This window comes from Gekko japonicus, unplaced genomic scaffold, assembly GCF_001447785.1.
Source record: "Gekko japonicus isolate JY-2015 unplaced genomic scaffold, Gekko_japonicus_V1.1 scaffold6, whole genome shotgun sequence".
Classification (NCBI taxonomy): Eukaryota; Metazoa; Chordata; class Lepidosauria; order Squamata; family Gekkonidae; genus Gekko; species Gekko japonicus.
The window spans coordinates 2,287,278-2,309,025 of NW_015166417.1; the positions used below are offsets into that span (position 1 = coordinate 2,287,278).

A 21,748-nucleotide genomic window follows, 5' to 3' on the forward strand; every position below is an offset into this window, starting at 1 on the left:
GTGGGTGGGGGAGGGGGGAAAACAGGCATGCAATAAAGGGGGGGGGAGAATCCGGCCGAGGTGAGCGGTGATGAGCTGCCGGCGCCAGCCTTCCACTGATTCCCTCCAGCCCTGGCTAGTTGGGCGGGGGGGGGGGAGTGTTCTGAGGTGGGAGTTAGGCAACACGGCCAATGGAAGCTGGGGAAGCTTCTGACAGACAGCTCAAGCCTCCAAACACTGTTGGTGCGCATTTTCTCTCCACTGCGTGACGCTGCGTCTTACTCAATTATATATAAGGGAGAGATTCTGAACCTGGCCCCACTGCAGATTGATAGGTGCACAGAACACACAAAAAAAGTAAAAACAAAATTAAAAAATGGAAGGGTTGTTGTCAGTGGTTGTGCAGACAACATGCCTCTGCAGGCCTCTGTGGGAGATGGCCTTTGTGGGAGATGGCCTGTGTGGGAGACGGATGGGAAATCACAGTCACATGAGCTTGAAATGCAGAAGCATTGGTGATACTCCAGGCAGGCAGAAGAGGGAAAGGGACAACGGAAGCCTACCAGTCAACAAAGTCCTGAATAAAGCACCAATCAAAAGAGTCCCGAGTTACTGCCTAGCAACTCCCAGTGCTGGAGGAAAGCCTGGTTGAACTTGAAGGGTTTCTGTATCAGGCCTGCCAAGATGACAGTGGAGGCTGACTTTGGTGGAGAACAGGAGGAAGTGATGGAGGTGGACTGGGAAGGGGAAAGGTGGAAGCCTGAGCCACTGCAGCTGGTTGAGCCAACCGAGCAAGCAAACAGCCAAGTAAGCCAAAGGGAGGAGCAACAGAATGGGGTGGGAGGCGAGAAGGAGAGAGAGAGAAAGACTGAGAGCTAAGGGGGAGGGAAAAAGCAAGAGACTGCCTGAGAGAAGGGGGGAGAGAGAAAGAGTGACAGAAGGGGTGGGAAGAATGAGAAAAAGAGAAAAGCTGAGAGAAGGTCTGAGGGGGAGGGAGAATTAGGGGCAAAAAACTAATTAAGTGAAGGGGTGGGGGAGAGGGGGAAATCAAAGGTGAGGGAAATGGGATGCCCCCTCCCTGTGAGTTCTCGCTGGTCCTCGCTTGTTGCATACAGAAGTTTCACATAGTTTATAAATTGAGTAATACATGTCAAAATTAATACCCATGTAGTAGGCTTAACTGTACCAATTAGAGAAGGTGTTCACTGATGATGGGCATTGCTCTTCCTATTTGCTCTCAAATCATGCAATATGCTGCTTTTGGATAACTGAATTGTTCCAGTGTTGACTCTGTCATAGATAGCCAGTAATCTTAATTACCTTGAACAATGTGCAGGAAACTTCTGCTTTAAAGCTTCTACTTTAAAATCCTGTATTTTTTCATCATTTTTTGCTCTTCATTTTATTTATTAAAGCTATGACATCCCTGGTTTTTACAAAGGGTTGAGTGTACAGATTAAATTAGTTTGTTCTCAAAAAAAAACTTATCAAAATTATCCTGGCAAATATTTTAGAAGCCAAATGCTGCAATATTCTCTGAATATAAAACACTGAAATTCACTATCATTGAATGTGATGTGTATCCACCTCTAATATCCAATGACATTGGCTTGCAGAATCTGATATTTGGCAGTATTTGACAGAAGACATGGTATGTTGTATTTGAAACTCTTGCAAATATGCAGTTTTGGACTTTCTACCTTGACAAAGCCTTTTCCACACCGACAACTGTTAGGAAGCCTCTGGGATTCTGCTACACTGTGCAGTGCAGAGGATTCTGGGGCATGTTCTAGGGTACACTTAACAGTTCATAGTTCTTCACTGTTGCCCACTGTGAATTCAAAGTGTGTCCTACATAGAACTCATCAAAATAGTTTGAAGATCACTTGATATATCCTATTTGGATGTGTTGAATTTTGGCAGTTCTTATAGTTGACATGCAGTAGCATCTTGAAAATAAAATGTAATGGTACTTAATACCCAGCAGTATTTGATTGGTAATGTGCCATGGTAATTAACCTCTGACAGTTGACTAGGTACTTATAAATTTCAGATTTGTATGTGTCAAAATCAGAAAAATCAGGCAATCTCACTCTCTTGCCTGAGCTGCTGGGCCTCATGCTGAGGAGAGAGTGAGAATGCAGAGAGGGAAGCCATTACCCTCACTCGAGAGTCAAGATACACAAGAGCTGGCTAAAGTTCAACAGCACTGGGAAGAGACAACCCCTATATGGTCAAAAGTAATCTGATAATGAGTGTGAACGTAGCTGTCTGTGAGCCAGGCCCGTAGCTACCGCGGGGCCCACATGGCCCACCCCCCGAGGTTTTTATGGGACCCTCCCCTGGTCCTTGACTCCCCCTTCGTACCCCTGGCCCCCTCACTCCCGATCGATCGCCTCACAGAAAGGGTTAATTAGTGTGGGCTGCGGGAGAAAGTCGGTGGTGAGGCAGAGGGGGGGCAATGACTTCCCAGCGGAGGCTGTTGCAAGCTTCCAGGGACCTGCAAGCCTCCCCGGCCAGCTGCAAAGCATCAGCTCCTCTGGCCCGAACAGCCTAATGCCTACTTAACTGAGAGCTCACCATGGAACTTGCTCCCCACCAGCGTCCAGGAGCCCAGGCTGAGTACCATAGGTGGTGGCCAATGTAGCCGGCCACTCACCCGCAGTCTCTCTGCTCCTGCCCGGGGCCACCTCCCCCTCCTGCAATCTGGGAGGACAGCCTGGCCCTCCCCCACACTCCACCCACCCACCCCGCAATCGCTGCCAGCCCCGTCGGCTTCACAACCTCCCTGCAGGCTGCTCGGCACTCTGACGGCATTGGCAGGTTCAGGTGACTCCCGCTGTGCTTCTCTCTCCCCAACCCCGTCAGCCTTCGTGGCTTCAGGCTTCCCTCCCCACCCCCTTCTAATCAGCAAGAATCCTGGGGGAGGAGAGAGAGTTATACATATTTGTCCACCACCACCCCCGCAGGCATAGTGCTGGTTTTCTGCAAAGGAGCGGATTGTGCCAGAAGCAGTATGGGAGGAGGAGGAGGGGGAAAGGGAGGGCACATTTGAAATCCCCCGTCTGCCCGCCCACCCCATTCAGTCCTTTGGTGCCATCGAGCCTTTCGCCTGCAGACGCATGCAACCCGGATCCCATTAAGAAATGAATGGACTGTCACCTTCAGCTGTTCTCGCCATCCCCGTCCCCCCCACCCCGCCGGCTTTTTCACTTCGGGAACACAAAGCTTTCTCCCTTCTAAAATCTTATTAATCAGCTTTATTTCTCCTGATGGCAGGCCCCCTCAGAAAAACATTGGCCCCGAGAAAAAAGTTGTTAGCTACGGGGTTGGTGTGAGCTATGGAGTGAGTACCATTGCTCTAGATATAGGTTCTTGAAGTGAATGCATATAGAATTCATTCCATACCGTGCAGTTGTTTAACACCCTTCCCCCTCCCTTATTCTAATGATCTTTGTAGGAAGAAACCACAGAGAAGTTGAGTGACTGGTCCGTGCGGAGATTCCCTGCAAACGTACTGGAGTAGCAGCTGACCGTGAAGGGACACATCAGTTCTACGTCTTGCTATGACTGAAAGTAGAATTGTGTTGCTCTTAAAGTGTCTTGTATGTTCCATGCCAAGCCTGCAGAGGGCTCCATTTTGTCACTCTCATGAGACCAGACAAGTAGACAGATAAGCAACATAGGGTGGAAAAGAAACGTCTTGTCCCTTTAATGGGATGCCTACTTACCATGAGACGCTTCAGCTGCCCATTTTTACAAATTAAGCCTCTATTAAATGACAAGACATTGTTTTCCACGTCTGTTGGCAACCCTAAGCAACATGCCTTCCTAATAAATTACCAGTTACCCCAGAAAACTATTACCAGTTTCCAGAATCTATAAATGAGAACCAGCAGACTTAACAGAAAATACTATATTAATCTGTGGGAAAATCAAATTGTATTTGCCAAGTAAAATTTTGGAATTGCCTAATTGGCATAGGGAACTAATGGGGTTTCCGATTCCAAGTTACCTGTTTTTGTTACCTGAACTGTATTTATTAATTCTGATCAAACAGAATTAGCTGCATGATATAAGCTTTCTCTTCAAAGGCAGAACACACGTGACCCCATTTCAGGGGTTTTGTACTCACTTCTGCTTTTTTACGTGCCTCCATGGCTTTCATTAGCATCATGTGCTGCCTTCTCCTTTCTCGCTCCTATTAAAGCAGATAAAATTAGAACAAAAAATCTACTACTCTAAGCCAGAGTCACTTAAACAAAAATTATTCCAAAGCTCAACAGGACATGTTTAGCATTAATAGACAAGTCAAGGTGTACGCTAAATAAAGGGAAAGAATAGCCAAGTCTGTGCATGTTTTAGTTCAGGTTTAGAAAGCAAATACAAGAACAACTGAAAGCAAAAGGTAAAGTGATGAACATGGAGACAGTGTAAAACAGAAGCATACAGATTTACTTATGGTCAGTTGTGAGGCTCCTTCAGAAGCTGGCAGAACAAAAAGCATAATGGTTGGCTGGAACAGGTCAGTTACCTTACATCTGCTATAACAGAAAGCTCGCAAATTACTCACTGAGTGGCCAATTAAATAGAAGTCAGTAATGGCAGGTCGTTTGGAAAGTAACCAGAAGTGGTTTTTTAAATTATTAGCTAAAGATCATTTTGACCACATGTTGGTCTATAAATTTCTCTCTTTATAGAAAATTCAGTATGCAGCCAATGGATTAACCTAAACTTATCAGTCTTAAAAAAACAAAACTAGTTTCGGGTAAACTAGCCACAGTTCATACACAAACACAGATGGTCCTCTTTACTGGTATCTGTCCTTTAGCCAGAGCCACAGAAGCTGCACCATACATCAGGTTTTATGATATTGAGTGAGTCTTGGGCTATAGCAAAATGCAAAAGGTAGTACAAACTACATTTTCAGACGGAAATAATGTAGATTTTTTTAATTTATTGAAAAGATAACACACTCAATTCTGTAACCATTTTAAGAAACTAACATGGTTCCAATTGCACTGTGTTAAAATAATTTTATTGATCTATAACGAATATATTTTGAAACAATTAAAATGAATAAAACATTGAATAGGATTTACAGGATGTGTAGCCAAAGTTGCCTGGTGAGTAAATAACCTGTGATAGGTTAAGCGCACACAGTTTTGGGTAAGGCTAATTTATCCCTGATTTAGTACAGCTTGATGTCAAGGCAACAGCCTCATACACAGTTTGTCAGGGTCAATTTATAATAAGTTTGAGATAAGTTGTGCCTTCCCCCCCTCTTTTTACAGACAAGACAAGCAGATGTATGCAATGCACTGTGCTGGAAAGCCATGCAGCAGTATGTAATATGACAGCAGCCAGTGCTACATTTTATGCATCGCTATGACAACCATATCACAACCAAATCACAATGCGGTGTTAGATGTACAAAAATAAACATACCCATACCATATCTAGTCTATGCCTCTCCAACTCCTGGTAGAAAGAGTTGGCACAACATTATGAAACAGAAATCACAGAGTCAAAAATAACCCCCACTTTATAATTTCCCCCCAAAGATCCCAGTTCCAAAGCAAGGCAATTTACCCATAAGATGAAGAGCAATATTAAGCAGCAGTCTTTAAGTCCAGATTTTTTTAAAAAAGGAAAATATTCCCATCCCCTTCAAATATTTTAGGCATAAGTTAAAAATAGCATTTATTGTATCCCATGAAGCTTGGTGTACAAACCTGATGTTTCAGTAGAACAGCTTGCTGCCTCCTCATTTCCTTTTCCTTAAAGATATAAAAAAAGCAAATCAAGTATCTAATAAACGTGAATGTTAAAAGAAGGACTATTTTTTCCAACATGCAAGCCAGTAGTAAAAAAGATAAAATCTAGGGACTTCCCTGTGATTGAGTTCTTATTCTTTAAACTTTCCTAACAAACTAGAACAGTGTGCTGGATAGGATGAAAACAGGATGAATAGAAGATGCATAGAAATGAATGTCCAGGTCATGTGAAGGTCAGGACTGAGACAACATGCTTTCCAAAGCCTTCAGGTACGTGATCAACTCTGTGCTACGCAGCAACAAGCAAAAACAAGTTTTTCATGTTCTGTATAAAAGCCAAGCAGTTTTATCATCCCCCAAATCTTGAAAGCAACAACTTGAACCAGGATCCAAAGAGCCCTTGCATGTACTGAAGGACCGGTTCAGCTCCCTCAGGGAAGGCTACCTAGGTCTACTTCTTGGCATATCTAATGCTACCCTAGAAGATTCCCTAACCTTAAAAAAAAAAACCACCACTTCTCAGGGTATGCATGAGGCCATAGTGAGAACAGAGGAATCAGTAAACAATATCTGTATGGAACACTGCAATGTACACAGCAGCTCTTTGGATCCCGACTTTGATAAAATAATGGATCTGCTTTCCAATATTCAAGTCAAGGATATATGTGGCTTATAATGATTTCAGGACACTTTTTAAAAAACCCTGAATATTTAATTCTAAAAAATGCAGTGACCATTTTTGAGGGGTTGTTAGGTAGGCACTCAAAACATAGAGGTACAAATGTATATGCACGCATACCAAAACACACCAGCATGTGTCCTACCTTATGCTGATGCAAGGATAAGGGGCCTTCCTCCAGCCTCAGGAGCCTTTCGTCAACTTAAGTGGCTCTTCTGTTGGAGGAAGAGCCACCAACAGAAGAGCCACTTAAGTTGGAGGAAGCTTCCGACTTTGCTCAGTGGAATGGTAGGATGGAGGCCACTAAATAAAAGCTTTTTATCCGTTTGTTTGTTTGTTTGACAATGTAATACACTACCCCATTGGTCATGTGTACTGTCAATCAGGTTTTAATGTTTGGAAGATTAAGAAAGACAACACTCCCATACTCATCTAAACTAACCTTTATTCGTTTCTCGGCCTCCAATAATTTGGCATTTGCTGCTTCTTCTTTCTTTTTCTTTTTTGCCTGTGCATGCAAAACAGGTCTCAGGGTCATGCAACAGCACCACGACAACTGGAAAGTAATCTCAGACTAGAAATAAAAGCTTCATGCCTCACAAGGTGCAAAACAATACCACACATTATGTGTAGGTTATAACAGATTTCTTCCTCAGTATATATTTTTTTTATAACTTGTGGGGTGTGTGTGTGGACACTAAGGAACATGTCATATATGAAAATATAATTTAAAAAATGCTACTGGCAACGACACAGCTTTTAAACATTTTGTCTAAAACGCAAGATGGGACAATTACAGATTTGTATGTTTAATTGAGGTGAATATACTTAATCAGCTGGGCACAATTTCAAGATCTTAATTAAAGCCAACAGTAAGAATCCACTTATCAGCACTTTATCAGAACATTTCTCATTGCTTAATTTATTAAAACAACTGGTATAACAACTGAGACTAAAAAGAAATCTGTTGCCAGACAGATCAGAAATGAAGATCTGAAACAGAAATCTAAATTTAAATAGCCTCTGACTTAACTATACATGGCATGGATCCAATATACAAACCAACTGTTTACAACGTGAAGACTCACAAATCCTTTGAAAGTGTAAACATGCACATTCTTTAAGGTTAGAATCATGCTGTTCAAATGTCAACTAGAAAAAGACTTTCCTAATGCTTATTGCTTCTGATGATGATTCTGTCAAACGTTTAGCATTTCTCTTTACGCCACCTGTAATATGGCTTCCCCAAAGCTACAGAGGTTTCTCATCTCATATTTGAACTAAACTCCATTTTACGATCCTGTATATATATATATATTCTCTCAAAATAAAATTGGTGAATTGGCCACTGCCAAATGGCTTTACATGAACTATGAAGGTAAGAATGTACAAGACACAGTTCAGTGTACAAATGGAGATATCTACAAATCTGAGACAGTATGATACTCTGATGTAAAATTATAATTCCTGTAACAGCCCCCCCTTTATTTTTTGCTGTAAAAAGCTTGTTTCAACAGACACGTTATACCTCTAAAATTTGCTGAGCCCGAAGTTCTTTCTCCATTCTGATTTGCTGGATTCTCTTAATCTTTTCCTACAAGAAGAAAAGCTTCCAATTGTTTTAAGCAGCAATAATAACAGATGCTATCCCCCCATAGCCTACAGCTAGGGTTGCCAGCTCTGGCCTGGGAAATACCTGGAGAGTTTGAGGGTGGGGTTTGGGGAAGAGGAGGGACCTCGGCAAGGTATAGTGCCATACACTATAGCCATTTGCTCCAGGGGAACTGGTCTCTGTTGTCTGGAGATCAACTGAAATAGCAGGAGATCTCCAGGCCCCACCTGGAAGTTGGCAACCCTGCCTACAGTGAAGTGTTAGGCGGTGCACACAGACACATCCAGTTCTGGCAAAAAGCCCCACCCAGAATGTAATGACATCACATTGTATCTGATTGCACCTTAGAAGGGCGGCTGCAACTATTTCATATGCCATCAACGAGCAGAGCAATGGCAAGTGTCACACAACTGCATCACAAAGAATGCAAAGGATGGATCTTCCTGTTCCAAATAGCTGGGCACCATACAGGCCAATGTGATGGCTGTGGCACTGACACAGTACAGTTAGAAGCACAGGTACACCCTCCTACAATAATTGAAATGAATGGGCTTAGAAGAATGGAACTCTGCTTCAGATTGCACTGTGAGACCCTTCAAGAGCTGTAGACAAAGGGCTTGGATCCAGCCAGCTTTTTCACTCCACCTCACCTAACTCCCCTCCTTGCTACAACTCCCACCCAACATGTTTATGCAGATCCCATTATCCCCCCCCCAATACTCTTTTTGGTTATCAAAGGGGACCCTTTTTCACCAAAGGAAAAGTTGGTTGGATCCAACCCAAAGCTATTAAAGGAAAGTTCCAGAAGCTAAAAAAAAAAAGGCCATTGGTTGCCCACAATACAGCCCATAGACTCTAAAGCCCACAATACAGCCCACAGACTGTAAAGTACTGAGCACTAGTCTCATAAGAAGTGCTGACTTAGTGTAGTCTACTCCTGCAGAACAAACACTGGAATTTCTGAAAGTTTTACAATCTTTAGTTCCATCTCATTAAAATTTATGCACCAAACATAGCAATTTATTGCCACTCATTTCTTAAAAGTTTTGGCTGCATTCTGATGGTAAATTTAACTGTAGTTAAACTAAACTGTATGACAGGATTGCACACCTGCCTCACTCCATCCTCCCTTCCTGTGCAGAATTCACTCTGATTTAACATGCCAGGACCAAACTAGACATTGTGGTGTTCATGGGCTAGACCTGTGGTCACTACTGCCATTTTAGACCCGAACTCAGCACATTTAAAAGTGCTGTGAGGATTGGCTGTGTGGCTGCACTAGATGATCTTGTTTCCCTTCCCCATGCCTATTCAAGTGCCAAAACAGGTAGTTTTGGCACTTGAAAAGACATGCGTGTGTGAAACAAGTGCGCCTGGTCTTCTCATGCCCTCGCAATATTTTTAAATAGCCCGAGTTCAGTTCTTAAATGGTGGCAGAGGCCGTGGATCCAATCCGTGGACACCTTAATGTCTAGTTTGGCCCACCAGTTAAGATGGAATAAACTAACTCTGGTTAACCTATGTTCCTGCATTCCTATGTCATGGGCAACCAGAATTCGTTTTTAACCCCAATTCTGTGCATGAAAAGGAGGAGTGAGGAGCAAGGTATGCATAACAGCCTGGCAACATACCAGGATTGTACACAATTTAACTTCAAGAGTGGTCCGAACTCAGCACATTTAAAAGTGCTGTGAGGATTAAGATGATCTTGTTTCCCTTCCCCATGCCTATTCAAGCGCCAAAACAGGTAGTTTCGGCACTTGAAAAGACATGCGTGTGTGAAACAAGTGCGCCTGGTCTTCTCATGCCCTCGCAATATTTTTAAATAGCCCGAGTTCAGTTCTAAAATGGTGGCAGAGGCCATGGATCCAATCCGTGGACACCTTAACGTCTAGTTTGGCCCACCAGTTAAGGTGGAATAAACGAACTCTGGTTAACCTATGTTCCTGCATTCCTATGTCATGGGCAACCAGAATTCATTTTTAACCCCAATTCTGTGCATGAAAAGGAGGGGTGAGGAGCAAGGTATGCATAACAGCCTGGCAACATACCAGGATTGTACACAATTTAACTTCAAGAGTGGTTAAGCTTGCCATCTGATTACAGCCTTGAAGAAGTGCACAAATTTGTGCCTAACCCTCCTTGTCTGGGGCTAGGGGGACCCCTGTGAAGACTTTATATGGCTACAAGACACTGAGATTCTGGACACAGAAATCTAAATCACAGTCATTATTTAATTGGTAAGCTTCCCACTTACAATTAGTTCCAGGCATATGTAAATAGGCCCACTGTTTATAATGTATTGAAATATCATTGTAAAAACTAGCTTCATTCAGTTTAATTTTTCTAGCCTTTATCAATGAAATTAATTCGAATATTTATATTTTTCTCAATATTTTCCAATCTATAGTGTAAGGATATTAATCACCTACCTCATAGTATATTCACCCGTTTATCAGAAGCATTTTATATGAGCAGATTAATGCTACATTTTCCTGGGAGTAAGTCCCATTAAATCAAATAAGACCTACTTCCAAGAAGACCCGGTTAGGCTTGCTCCCTTAATTTCCTAATTTCCAATATGGTATAGGGCAAACTATGTGTTTATAGTGCCATGAGGCCTATTGTGAGGATTATCTACTTAAGGGTTTCACAACCTAAGAGTACTAATTTTAAATCAATAATAGGAACAACAGTGACAATACCAGCAACATAATTGAAGGCCAGACATTGATAATGTAAGTCACAAAGACAAAGTAAGTTTCAGTTAATACATTTAGGATCACAGTGAAAGAGTGATACATTTTCTGTCAAGGTCTCGCAGATAAATTAAGAGGTACTACAAGCACAGTAAATGTATCATTCAACTTCCTCTGCCATCGCAGTTTGCTGAATGGCTTACTTCCCTTCTGCTCATGCCTTTTATTGGATGAAGCCAGAGTGACGGAATATTTTGTCATGCCTACCTTATAGAAGAGCTAGATCTGAGTCCAGTAGCACCTCGGAGACCAACAAGATTTTCGGAGTATACGCTTTCGAAAGGCAAAGCTCTCTTTGTCAGATACCAAATCTGATAAAGGGAGATTTAATTCAAGAAAGCTCATACCCTGGGAATCTTGTCGGTCTCTAAAGTGCTACTGGACTCAGATCGAGCTCTTCTACTACAGACCAACATGCTCTGAAACCACCTTAAAGCATGGCAAGAGACTCACCTCAGCCACTGTTTGTGGTCCAGGAGGCAGGGGAGGCTGGAAGGGGGACTGTTTGGCCACATAGCCCCTTCAGGCTATGGGAAAGGGTTGAGTCGGCTCTCCCCTCAGCGTGCCATGTCATGCATCACATCAGAGGGTGGGCACAGGCAGCAAGAGCCCAGGGACTACTTAAGCAAGCCTGCACGTGTTCCTTGGCCTCTTTTCCTGGCTTGCCGGCTTACCCACCCACCCTCGTATATTGGTTGTTATGATTCATGTGTTAGTTGATTGTTTTTACTGTCACAGCTTGGCAGTTTAGGCATGGGAACAGATCTGTTTGGGGAGGAGGCTGTGCCTGCGTGCCTGCCTCCTCCATTTTGGGGACTCCCATAAGTGGCCTTGGGGTGTAGAGCCATTCAGCCGCATGCCCAGGTGGGGACTTCTGGCTGGCTTACAGCACCAGGTGGCAAGGGACCAGCCAGAGGCCAGCACCCACATGTGTCCCGTTATCTTTCCACTCCACAGTTTTACCCCAGCAGGTGGGCTGGGGAAGGGGTTCATCGGGTCGGCAGGTGGGTTGTCCGATGCTTGGATCCATCCCGATGCTGTGCCATGGCTCCTTTGTCTGTAGTCAAATAAATAAGCTGCAGCCATGTTTTACCAAAAGATGCTCTGTGTGTGTGTCATTCCTTCTAATAACTCCCCCTCTACCCCTCCTTGAACCCGCAAACCAACTGCTTCAACAGAGAAGATTACACTGACAGAGACATCCTATATAAAGAGCACAATTGTGTTTTTTACCACAGATGATATAGATAATATATTTTAAGCACTCTGCATGCCAATGATTGTGGTCTGCTTCTGCAGTATCATCTGCATTTTTATTCAATGTACAGTATGGCATAAACCTTGTTATAAACAGTACATGGAGGGAACATCACTTTATTTTTATTACATCAGCGACCAGCAGTACAGTTTGATTAAGAAAATTTAAAAATGATAAAAAAGATAGAATTAAGTCTTAGAAACAAAGAATCATACCAAATAACTACAAAGTCATGCTGCCATATGGGATTTTTGGTGCTTGTAAACCTGAGCACAGAATTTAGCCACCTGACGAGTAGTCTGGTGGTTTCTATCAGACAGGAGATAATCAAGCTTGGTTTTATTTGCTCTCCCAGGAAATCTTTCTAATAGTGGGCTGATACTTCCCGATCTAAACAGTATATAAACTTTCAAATTCACCAGAATTTTTTGTCTCATCAAATTGCAGCTGACTTATGGCAACCCTGTAAGGTTTTCAAGGTAAGAGAGGAATAGAGGTGGTTTGTCACTGCCTGCCTCTGCATAGAAAACCTGGATTTCCTTGATGGTCTCTCATCCAAATACTGACCAGGGCCAATGCTGTTTAGCAGCCAAGATCTGACAAGATCAGGCTAGCCTGGGCTATCCAGGTCAGGGTACTTTTTGTCATACTGGATGTTAAAAAGTCTTCTGATTTTTTGAGACAATTGTTATTGGTTTTTAAAATAATGGTTTAAAGTATGTTAATTTTAGCCACCTTGAATGACAGTGGATGGATGGGATGGGATAGAAACCATTAAAATAAATAAATACAGTATTTAAATATTTAATAATTAAATAATTAATAAGTAAAGCATTATTATTTTAATGATTAATAATAATTAATTAAGAATAATTAAATGATTGGATTAATACAGTATTTTGTAGAACTGAACATTTTAACTCAGATTATGTTTTAATATTTTTGCCATGGAACCTTGGGTCAGTGTTGCAAGACAGGCTGGGAACAGCGTAGCACGTGCTGTCAAAGCGTGGAGCGAGCAAGACAAGAGCACCAACTCCTCAAGAAGCGTAGTCAAAGTCTGGTCCAGGGTTAAGCACAGAGTCAGGTGTCTAGTGTGAGAGTCAGTGTGTACAGCAAGGTCAGAGAATCCAAGGGTTACTCACAAGCAGATTCAGGAGCAAGATGAAGGCAGAGTCAGGAAACAGTCTGAAGAGTCACAGGGTAGAGGCAAAATCCAGTGCATCGGTTGCAGAGTCAGAGGGATTTTGTCTTGTTGCTTCCACGCCTAACAGCCTCTCTTGGCTGATTTTACAGCCATATGCTTAAGGGTCATGCTTGGGAGTAATCCTGCAATACTCAAGCAGCTGGCATCAGGGCAGGAGGCATGCACTTTGTTGTCTCTCCTGTAGGTCTGTTCATAGCCTCCGTCTGCGGAGCTCTAAAGGTGTGGGTGATACTGGTGGGCTAGAAACGATCAACTGAGTTTCACTTAAATCAGAGCTGGAGGGTGTCGGTGGTTCTGCACCAGCTGCTGGCTGTGAATCCTGACAAGCCTGCAGAGTATTTGAGGAGTTATCTCACTGTGAAAATACAGCTCCTATTGCTGTACTAAAGGCATCGGCCTCAAAAATGAAAGGCAGTTGTGGATTGGGGTACCAGAGCAGGGGTTCAGAGATAAACCAAGGTTTTAAATGCTCGGTCCACTTCCAGCATCCACTGGAATGTCCCGAGGACACAAGAGTTGTGTCAGAGGGACGGTGATGGAAGTAAACCCAGGATAAACTGCTGGTAGTAGTTTACGAAGCCCAAGAAGCACTGCACATCTTTCCAGGAGCATGGGGCCTGCCATGTTTGTACAGCATCGACTTTCTTTGGATCCATTTTGATCCTGTGCAGCAAAATCACATGCCCAAGGAATTCCACAGCTTGCAGATCAAAGGTGCATTTCTCCAACTTGACAAACAGGCTATGCTGCCATAGTCTTTGTAACATGACGTTCAAATGCTGGGAGTGTTTTACTGGGGTTTGTGAGTAAATTAAGATGTTGTCTAAATAAATAAAAACAAACTGGACCAGGAGGTCTCGAAAAATATCATTCATGAATCTCTGGAACACCGTGGGTGTGTTGATCAACCTGAACAGCATTACCAGGTACTCGAAGTGACCATACCTTGTACCAAAGGCAGTTTTCCATTCATCATCTTCCTGAATGTGCACCAAGTTGTAAGCACCCTGGAGGTCCAGTTTGGTGTAAATCTGGGCTCCCTTTAGGTGTTCCAGTAGGTCAGAAGTCAGAGATAGCAGGTTAGGGTGATTTTATTCAGGGCCCCATAATCGTTACAAACCTGGAGCTCTCTGCTCTTCTTCTTAACAAAAAGTATGGGCGTGGAGGTGGGAGAGGCTGAGGGACAAACCCTTGTTGCAGGTTTTTGGTGAGGAAGTCCCGGAGTGCAGGCAACTCAGGTTCCAATAATGAATACAGATGCCCTACTGGCAGGGGTGCACCAAGGACCAGGTCTATGGTGCAGTCATACTGCCAATGGGGTGGTAGTTGATTAGCTCCCCTTTCCTTGAAAAAATCCTTGATTCTTACAGTCATATGCTTAACGGTCATACTTGTAGCCAGGTGCTCGGGAGTAATCCTGCAACTACTCAAGCAGCTGGTGTCGGGCCAGGAGGTGTGCACTTTGTCATCTCTCCTGTAGTTCTGTTCATAGCCTCCGTCTGTGGCACTCTAAGAGTGTGGTTGATACTGGAGGGCTGGAAATGATCAACTGAGTTTCACCTGTTGAATCAGAGCTGGAGGGTGTCAGTGGTTCTGCACCTGTTGTTGGCTGTGAATCCTGACAAGCCTCCAGCTCACCTTCCCTCTTGCCAGCTTCTGCTGACTCAGAGCTGGCAACATGGGGCTCCTCTTCTACTGAGGAGTCCTTGCTCTTACTGAACCCTGACTGGCCCACAACGGTCAGTCACACACAGGGTTGTTGTGAGGATAAAATGGAGAAGAAGAGAATTGTGTAAAGTGCTTGGGGTCCCCAACTGGGGAGAGAAGCAGAGTATAAATGAAGTAACTGATCTAGACAGTTCTTGTTAAATTTGGTTCAGACACAAATAGGTAATAATCAGTATTCCTCCTGAAAAATAATCAAATTGTTTTCACATTATTCTGGTTTTCTGAGTAGGGAAGTATAAAGTATGATTTGGCAAGGATAGCCCTCCCTTTTTGCTTTTTAAAAGTGCTGTATCTTAAATACTAAATTAATCTGCATGAATACCATCCCCTCTACTACAGTGCCACTTACAGGGCTACATATTTATTTATTTATTTATCAATCAAATTTCTACGGCGCCCTCCCCACTGAAGCAGACTCATCACTCCAGTGTAATAAGAGCATAGTATGAACTTGCTTGATTCAATTCAGACCATTTATTTATTGTTTGCATTTGTAGCCTGTTCTTCCTCCTTAGGAAATCAGGTCCGTGTACGCAGTTCTCTTCTCATCTTCTCAATTTCTAGGTTGATACAGGAAAGCTAGGTTGATACAGTCTGGCTGGCACAATGAGTTTTCAGGTAGCCAGCACATATTTGAACATTGCTCTCTACAAGGCCTACCTAACCACTCCCAACACACACTGGGCTATCAGATCAGTATTTTCCGCTGTTTGAGGTCTTTTAACTGCATAAGTTGGGGGTTGAAACTGGAATAGGGTTGCCAGGTCCCCGGGGGGGGGAACCTCTGCTCGGTGGGTCCGTTACCTGCCGGCCCGGATGAGGCCGCCAGGGGGAACCCCACCTCCAAAGTGCCGGGATCGCAGAGACGTGCCCAGCGTGATGACGTCACCAGGAACATTGCAGGGGGAAGCTCTATCATTCGAGAGAAAACTCTATGGCTTTCCCTCAAATGATAGTGGTCCCGCCCTCAACATGCCTGATGCGATGATGTCACTTCTGGGTGACGTCATCATGCCGGGCACATCTCCGCGATGCACTTTGGGGGTGGGATTCCCCCCGCTGCAGCTATGGTTGGACTTGGCAAATCTAAACTGGAACATCAATATGCCAAGCTTGTGTTCTCACACTGAGTTATGGGGTCTCCCAGCAAAACAGCCAGGCTTTCTGCAAAAGCAACAGTGTGCAGCAACAGTTGTGAAACCCACAGCTATACATATCATACTTGGACATGGCACAGCAGAATCTCAAGTGCAAGACAAATTATTTTACAGCATCCCCCCCCCCGGGAATTATTGGCAGAACATTTATGCCACAGATGCACACTCTTTGGAACTATACATATGTGCCAGTTGACAGAATCAGGAGCCATTGAAATTAGAATTTCCAGAAGGTTGGCATGTTCTCTGAAGCATGTGCCAAGTGCTGGGTAATTATCCTCCTCACATAAGTGTTAGAAGCTTGAACTCAGCTCTGTAATGTTTATCGCATCATGAGGCACATATGTAAATACAAGCAGCAGAAATGCTGATGAAAACTCTCTCTTTTTCAAAAAGACATCATACCAAGAGCTCAAGTCCCAAGATGAGAAGATAAAGTTGCTTTCATCTATTGGAACTGATCCACTAAAGTTCTCTCAGCTGAGGTAATCAAAACCAGTAGTGTAATAGAAATTTGAATTCAGTAGTGATAAGGAAGGCTTTTTCCCAGTTTTTTAGACTGCCAAAAATTTTGCTTGCTACCCCTTTCTCCCCCTTTAGCAGGCAATTATTTCTAATGGGTTAGTATAATATTAAGCTTCTTCATTATCATTGTCAAATTGAAGTTTTGTGCCAGTGCTAGCAAATTTTAATGATGATTCCTCAGAACAAATTCGCACATTGTAAAGCGTGAGCTCTCATCTAGGCAAGCATTTACACCTTGGTCATGTAAATATCTACATATAGATTATCCATGCCTCATAAATCCCCCAGGTAAATTACCACATGAATAGTTTCTGAAATGCCTGAATGTTTAGGGAGAGCTCAATAAAGCACAAGTGAAACGAGCCCTGAAGTCCTCTGAGAAATAATATATTGTTAACTTGAAGGCTCCCAGGCCAGACTACCAACATGAATAGAAAATCCTCAAGATAGGGGAATCAAATACTTTATAATTGGCTAGATGCCTTAATGACTACACAAAACTGGTGTGTGTATGTCTGTGGTATGGAAGCCAAGCTACACTAAATCTCTTCATCATTCACTAGAACACAGCAGAATAGAAAGGAAATTCCATGTTTTGTACAGGTAATAAATATATGTATCAGAAATATAAACATAGGCTAGTGAGACATCAAGAGTTGTTGTTGTTCAGTCGCACAGTCGAGTCCGACTCTTCGCGACCCCATGGACAATCTCCCGCCAGGCTCTCCTGTCTTCCGCCTATCTTCTTATCTTCTTCGGATGACTGCCAACATGGATTTATATACAGTATCAAAGAGTCTCATGGTTATCTTAAAGGCTAACAAAATGTATTAAGGGCATAAGTTTTTTGGAGCCAGAATCCATTTCTACAGACAAGGAAGTGTTCACATAGGAACAGAATCATAGCAAATGTATGCTTAAGAAATAAAGGAATAGAGATGGCTGAACTAATAATAGTAGAGAAAGGGACTATTATATTAAAGTGCTTAACATCGACTATTTTGAGAAGGATATAAAAGCATATGAGACTAATTTAAATGACAAAACTGGGGCCTTGAACAGCTGAAACACACACACGTATCCTTTCTCTCTGAATGCTAGATACACCCAGAAGCATAGGACAGAGAACAATACAGATTTCTAAAGATCAATATACGGCTAGATCTTTCATATCCTCCCTCTCTTCTGAATCAAGCAAATGTGTAAGGACTGTTATCATGTTAAGGTATATGGGTATTAAAATACAAAGGCAGGGTTTTTCAACAGCTGTGAAGTATGAAAGAAATGGCAAGGGCTGCTTCTTCAGCTCTGTACCATCCACAGTCACTCTCTCGTCCCCTCCACCCAGAGTAAGGAAGCCTCAGCAGGCAACGGGAGGGAGGAAAAGACACTGCAAAGGAACAGGACTGGAAAAGCAACATCCGCCTTTGAGGTTGTGGAACCTCAAGAGAAGCAAAATGCGTGGGCTACAGCCGAGAAACCTCTGGGAACTATGGAGAAAAGTTCATAGTCTGGGCAATTCCCTAAATTGAACATTTAAAAAATAATAATTGCTGTCATTTTAACAGTGGTATGTGACAAGGACTTCCCTTCTGAAACCGTAGAATCAATATTCCACCGATACTTTTTCAACCAGTTGGGAGGAGGGGGAAAGCTATAATGAAATTCTTACCTTGGGCTTGTAACTTCCTCAACAGTTTAGCATCTGTGTTGTCAAGGAACTCGGTGCTACCAACATTTGGAGGCCGACCCTTGCGACGCCTCATTTTCGACTCCTCTTTAGCACGCTGTCTTTCTGGATTTGGCGGTCGTCCTCTACGTCCTTCCATAGCTCTGATACGGGGAAGGACTTCCTCTTCTTTCAGTAAACACCATTGCATCCCCTTATAACCAATATATTTCACAGAAAGGCATTATTAACATAAAATGGACAATAAAAAGGTCCAACAATACATGCATAAACACCAAAGCATAGGTTTATATATCTGTAAATATTAGCGCTGCAAGTTTGAATTGATAATTGGTAGATTAATCAACTAAAACTTCAAGCACAGACTGGAATCTGTTCCATTCTTAACTGACGGATATTGGATCGAAGGGCACAAAGACACACTGGCTCCCTTATTCTGTCACATTTTAGAAAAAGAAGTTTAACTCTTTCTGTCCAGTTTCCAATCCAAGCCAATAGGTATTTTGTACTCCTGAGTGAAATCTCTATAGATTTCTTTGAAGCTGAAATCGTTAAAAAGATCTTTCAAATGTGGATCTTCTATAATACTAATGGAATCTGTTCACTTTTAAACTGTAACATCTTAACTGTAATATGGAAAATTAAATATTACAGATTTCTAAATGTGATGGAAATGAAAATATTAAAGATTGCCTTTCCTTCTAAAAATACGTGATAACTTTTAAAATTCAAATTGTACATTGTCTGACCGAAGAGAAAATGCCCTGTTTCCTCAAAATAAGGAACCCATCTTAACATTTTGATAAAAAGTGAATTTAATTAATTACTTTCCTGCATCTTTCATCACTTGACATTCCTAATAAATATAACTACAATACAGTAGACAAATATAACCACTGTATATTGATAATACTTGTTACATTTATTGTTTAATTTACAAGGCTAATTTTATAAACCTATCACTACCCTTATCATTTTCTCTTGCATCACAATAATTTTATGTGAGCCGGCCTAGGCCGGAAGGGCGGGATAAAAATCTAATAAATAAATAAATAAATATTCTTAAGGAGTTCTGGATAGTTTCTTTGAGCCCCAGAACAAAATTTGTTTAATGATCAGATATTATATAAATGCCAGCCAAAATCCATTGTTTTTATGTCATTATTCTGTTGTATTAGATTCTGTTTTGCCTAATAATCCCATTTGAAATGTCAAATTTAGACATGAAACATTCCTTATTAGTGATCCTTAAAGTAAGCAAATGTCAAATTCATTGGTCAGCAAAATGAATATATATATTTCTCTATGAAATCATCTGTTTCTCAGGAGTATACATAATATATGGCACATAATTTAATTGTATAGAATACAGCAGGCAGATACTTAAGAATTTCCGAAGTCTTCCATGTACATCTCTGACAATAGCACAAATGATCAGTTTAGAGTTCAGTTTTATAAGAACTGTACTAAAAGTCTTTGTTTCTGTCTCAGTTTTATTTAACAAAATATCATTTTAATCTACTGAGATTAACTTTCACCTACTATTTAAAACATTTGCACCCTAATAAGGAACTTTTAAATTTGTTATAATCCGTTCTTTAATCTTGCACTCTGTTCCATGCTATGGAAACCTCAGGTCATCACTGAATGTGACTCAATCTTCTTAAATCTTGCTATGTACGCATTCATCACAAATTCCTGACTTTCAAGCACTGTCTTTAATTCTAAAGGCATATTTCATTTTAATTTTCACAGGAAGAGACTTTCATTATGTGTCTTTATCTAAACAGGCATAGCAGTTAAATGTATCTTTGTTGTTAAATAAATGTGTCTTGGTAGATGTCATATCTAACTGTGGTTAAGGAGAAATGCACATGACCCCAGTTTGTTTCTGGCCTCACACTCATTTCTTCTTGCTCTGAACATCACAAATAAATAAAACTCTGGGCTGCGGTCACACAGAACATTAGCCACGCTAGAGAGACGGAAGTCAGGCGGAGTTTCCGGGTGCGATCTCACCGGCACATCTGGGAAGCGTAGCGCTTCCGTGGCTCAACCGAGGCTTCCCGCCGAAACCGCGCTGCAAAAAACTAGTACCTCAGAGGTACTAGTTTCTGGAAACTGCGGGGCAAGGGCGGGCGTCTGATCGCGTTTCCGGTGGCATCCAGTGCCCGCCCATGTCCCCTTGCAAACAAGGGGTTTTTTTCCCAAGTCTCCGTGGATGCGCACAAGCACCAAACAGAGCATGCACATTTTTTGTGTACACGACGGGAAAAAAACACCCGTTTGCCGCACCACGCGCTTCTTTGTTGCGCGCAGGATCGTCCTGTGATCAGGACCTCTCCCTTCCCACAGAACCTCCATGGAACCTCCAGGGGAGGTCTGATTCCTTAACCGCGCGTTAGTTTGCCCCGGGGCAAACAGCCACGCTTCTCCCCCGCAGTTTCCTGCCCGTGTGACCGGAGCCCTGGTTACCCAAGACCTGAATACAAGTGCATGGATTAATTGGAATTTCCCCCCGCCTCACACACAAACATACAAACTCACCAGGATTCTAAAACTGGATTAAGGCTAGTGGGAAACTAACTCTGATTAAACTGTGCAACTGTATTTCTCCATCATGAGAACCAGAATTAGTGTTATGCTGTGACTCTTGGTATGAGAAGGGAGGCAAAGGAGAAAGAAGAAGAAGAAGAAGAGAAGAGATTGGATTTATACCCCGCCCTTCACTATCCGAAGGTGTCTCAGAGTGGCTTACAAACTGCTTTCCCTTCCCCTCCCCACAACGGACACCCTGTGAGGTAGGTGGGGCTGAGAGAGTTCTTGACAGAAACTGCTCTTTTTCAAGAACAGCTCTTATCAGAACTACGGCTTGCCCAAGGTAATCCAGCCAGGTGCAAATGGAGGAGTGGGGAATCAAACCTGGTTCTCCCAGATTAGAGTCTGTGCACTTAACCACTACACACACAGAAGCAAGGTATGTGCATGAGACAGGCAACAACCCAGGTTTGTGCCCACTCCCCCCCCCGACTTAAGTTACATGTAACATCTGAATGCAGCAAAAAGGTAAGTAACCAGGTAGTTCCATGCAAAGGGAAAGACATAATTGCATTGTTCATGACATACACTATACTGTCTTTATTGTATTTTTAATAACTCCATAATCTGCCTTGAGTCTCAAAGGCAAATGACAAATGAAGTTAATTAATTAATAATACAGAGGAAAAAATAAGAAAAAGAAACAAAGGGGCTCACAGAAAATGAACTTAGGCAGTGTGCTGTCAGAAGGTGAGGGGTTAGAGCAGGGGTACCAGACTCCCTGGTAGAGGTCCATCACTACCAGGCCCTGCCCCCCAGTGACCAATCAGCTGGCAAGT

At 42.6% G+C, this 21,748-nt stretch overlaps 1 protein-coding gene across 1 annotated transcript in view; it reads right to left on the bottom strand.

Moving 5' to 3' along the window:
- BAZ2B (bromodomain adjacent to zinc finger domain 2B) overlaps positions 1-21,748 on the bottom strand; it is a 160,571-nt gene that overhangs the window by 48,745 nt on the left and 90,078 nt on the right. Inside the window, exons 13-18 of the mRNA XM_015411533.1 lie at positions 18,354-18,564; positions 16,979-17,001; positions 7,964-8,029; positions 6,878-6,943; positions 5,715-5,759; positions 4,115-4,180 (exon numbers count right to left, since the gene is read on the bottom strand). Coding sequence (XP_015267019.1) covers positions 4,115-4,180; positions 5,715-5,759; positions 6,878-6,943; positions 7,964-8,029; positions 16,979-17,001; positions 18,354-18,564 — 477 coding nt within the window. The remainder of the gene's footprint in view (positions 1-4,114; positions 4,181-5,714; positions 5,760-6,877; positions 6,944-7,963; positions 8,030-16,978; positions 17,002-18,353; positions 18,565-21,748) is intronic.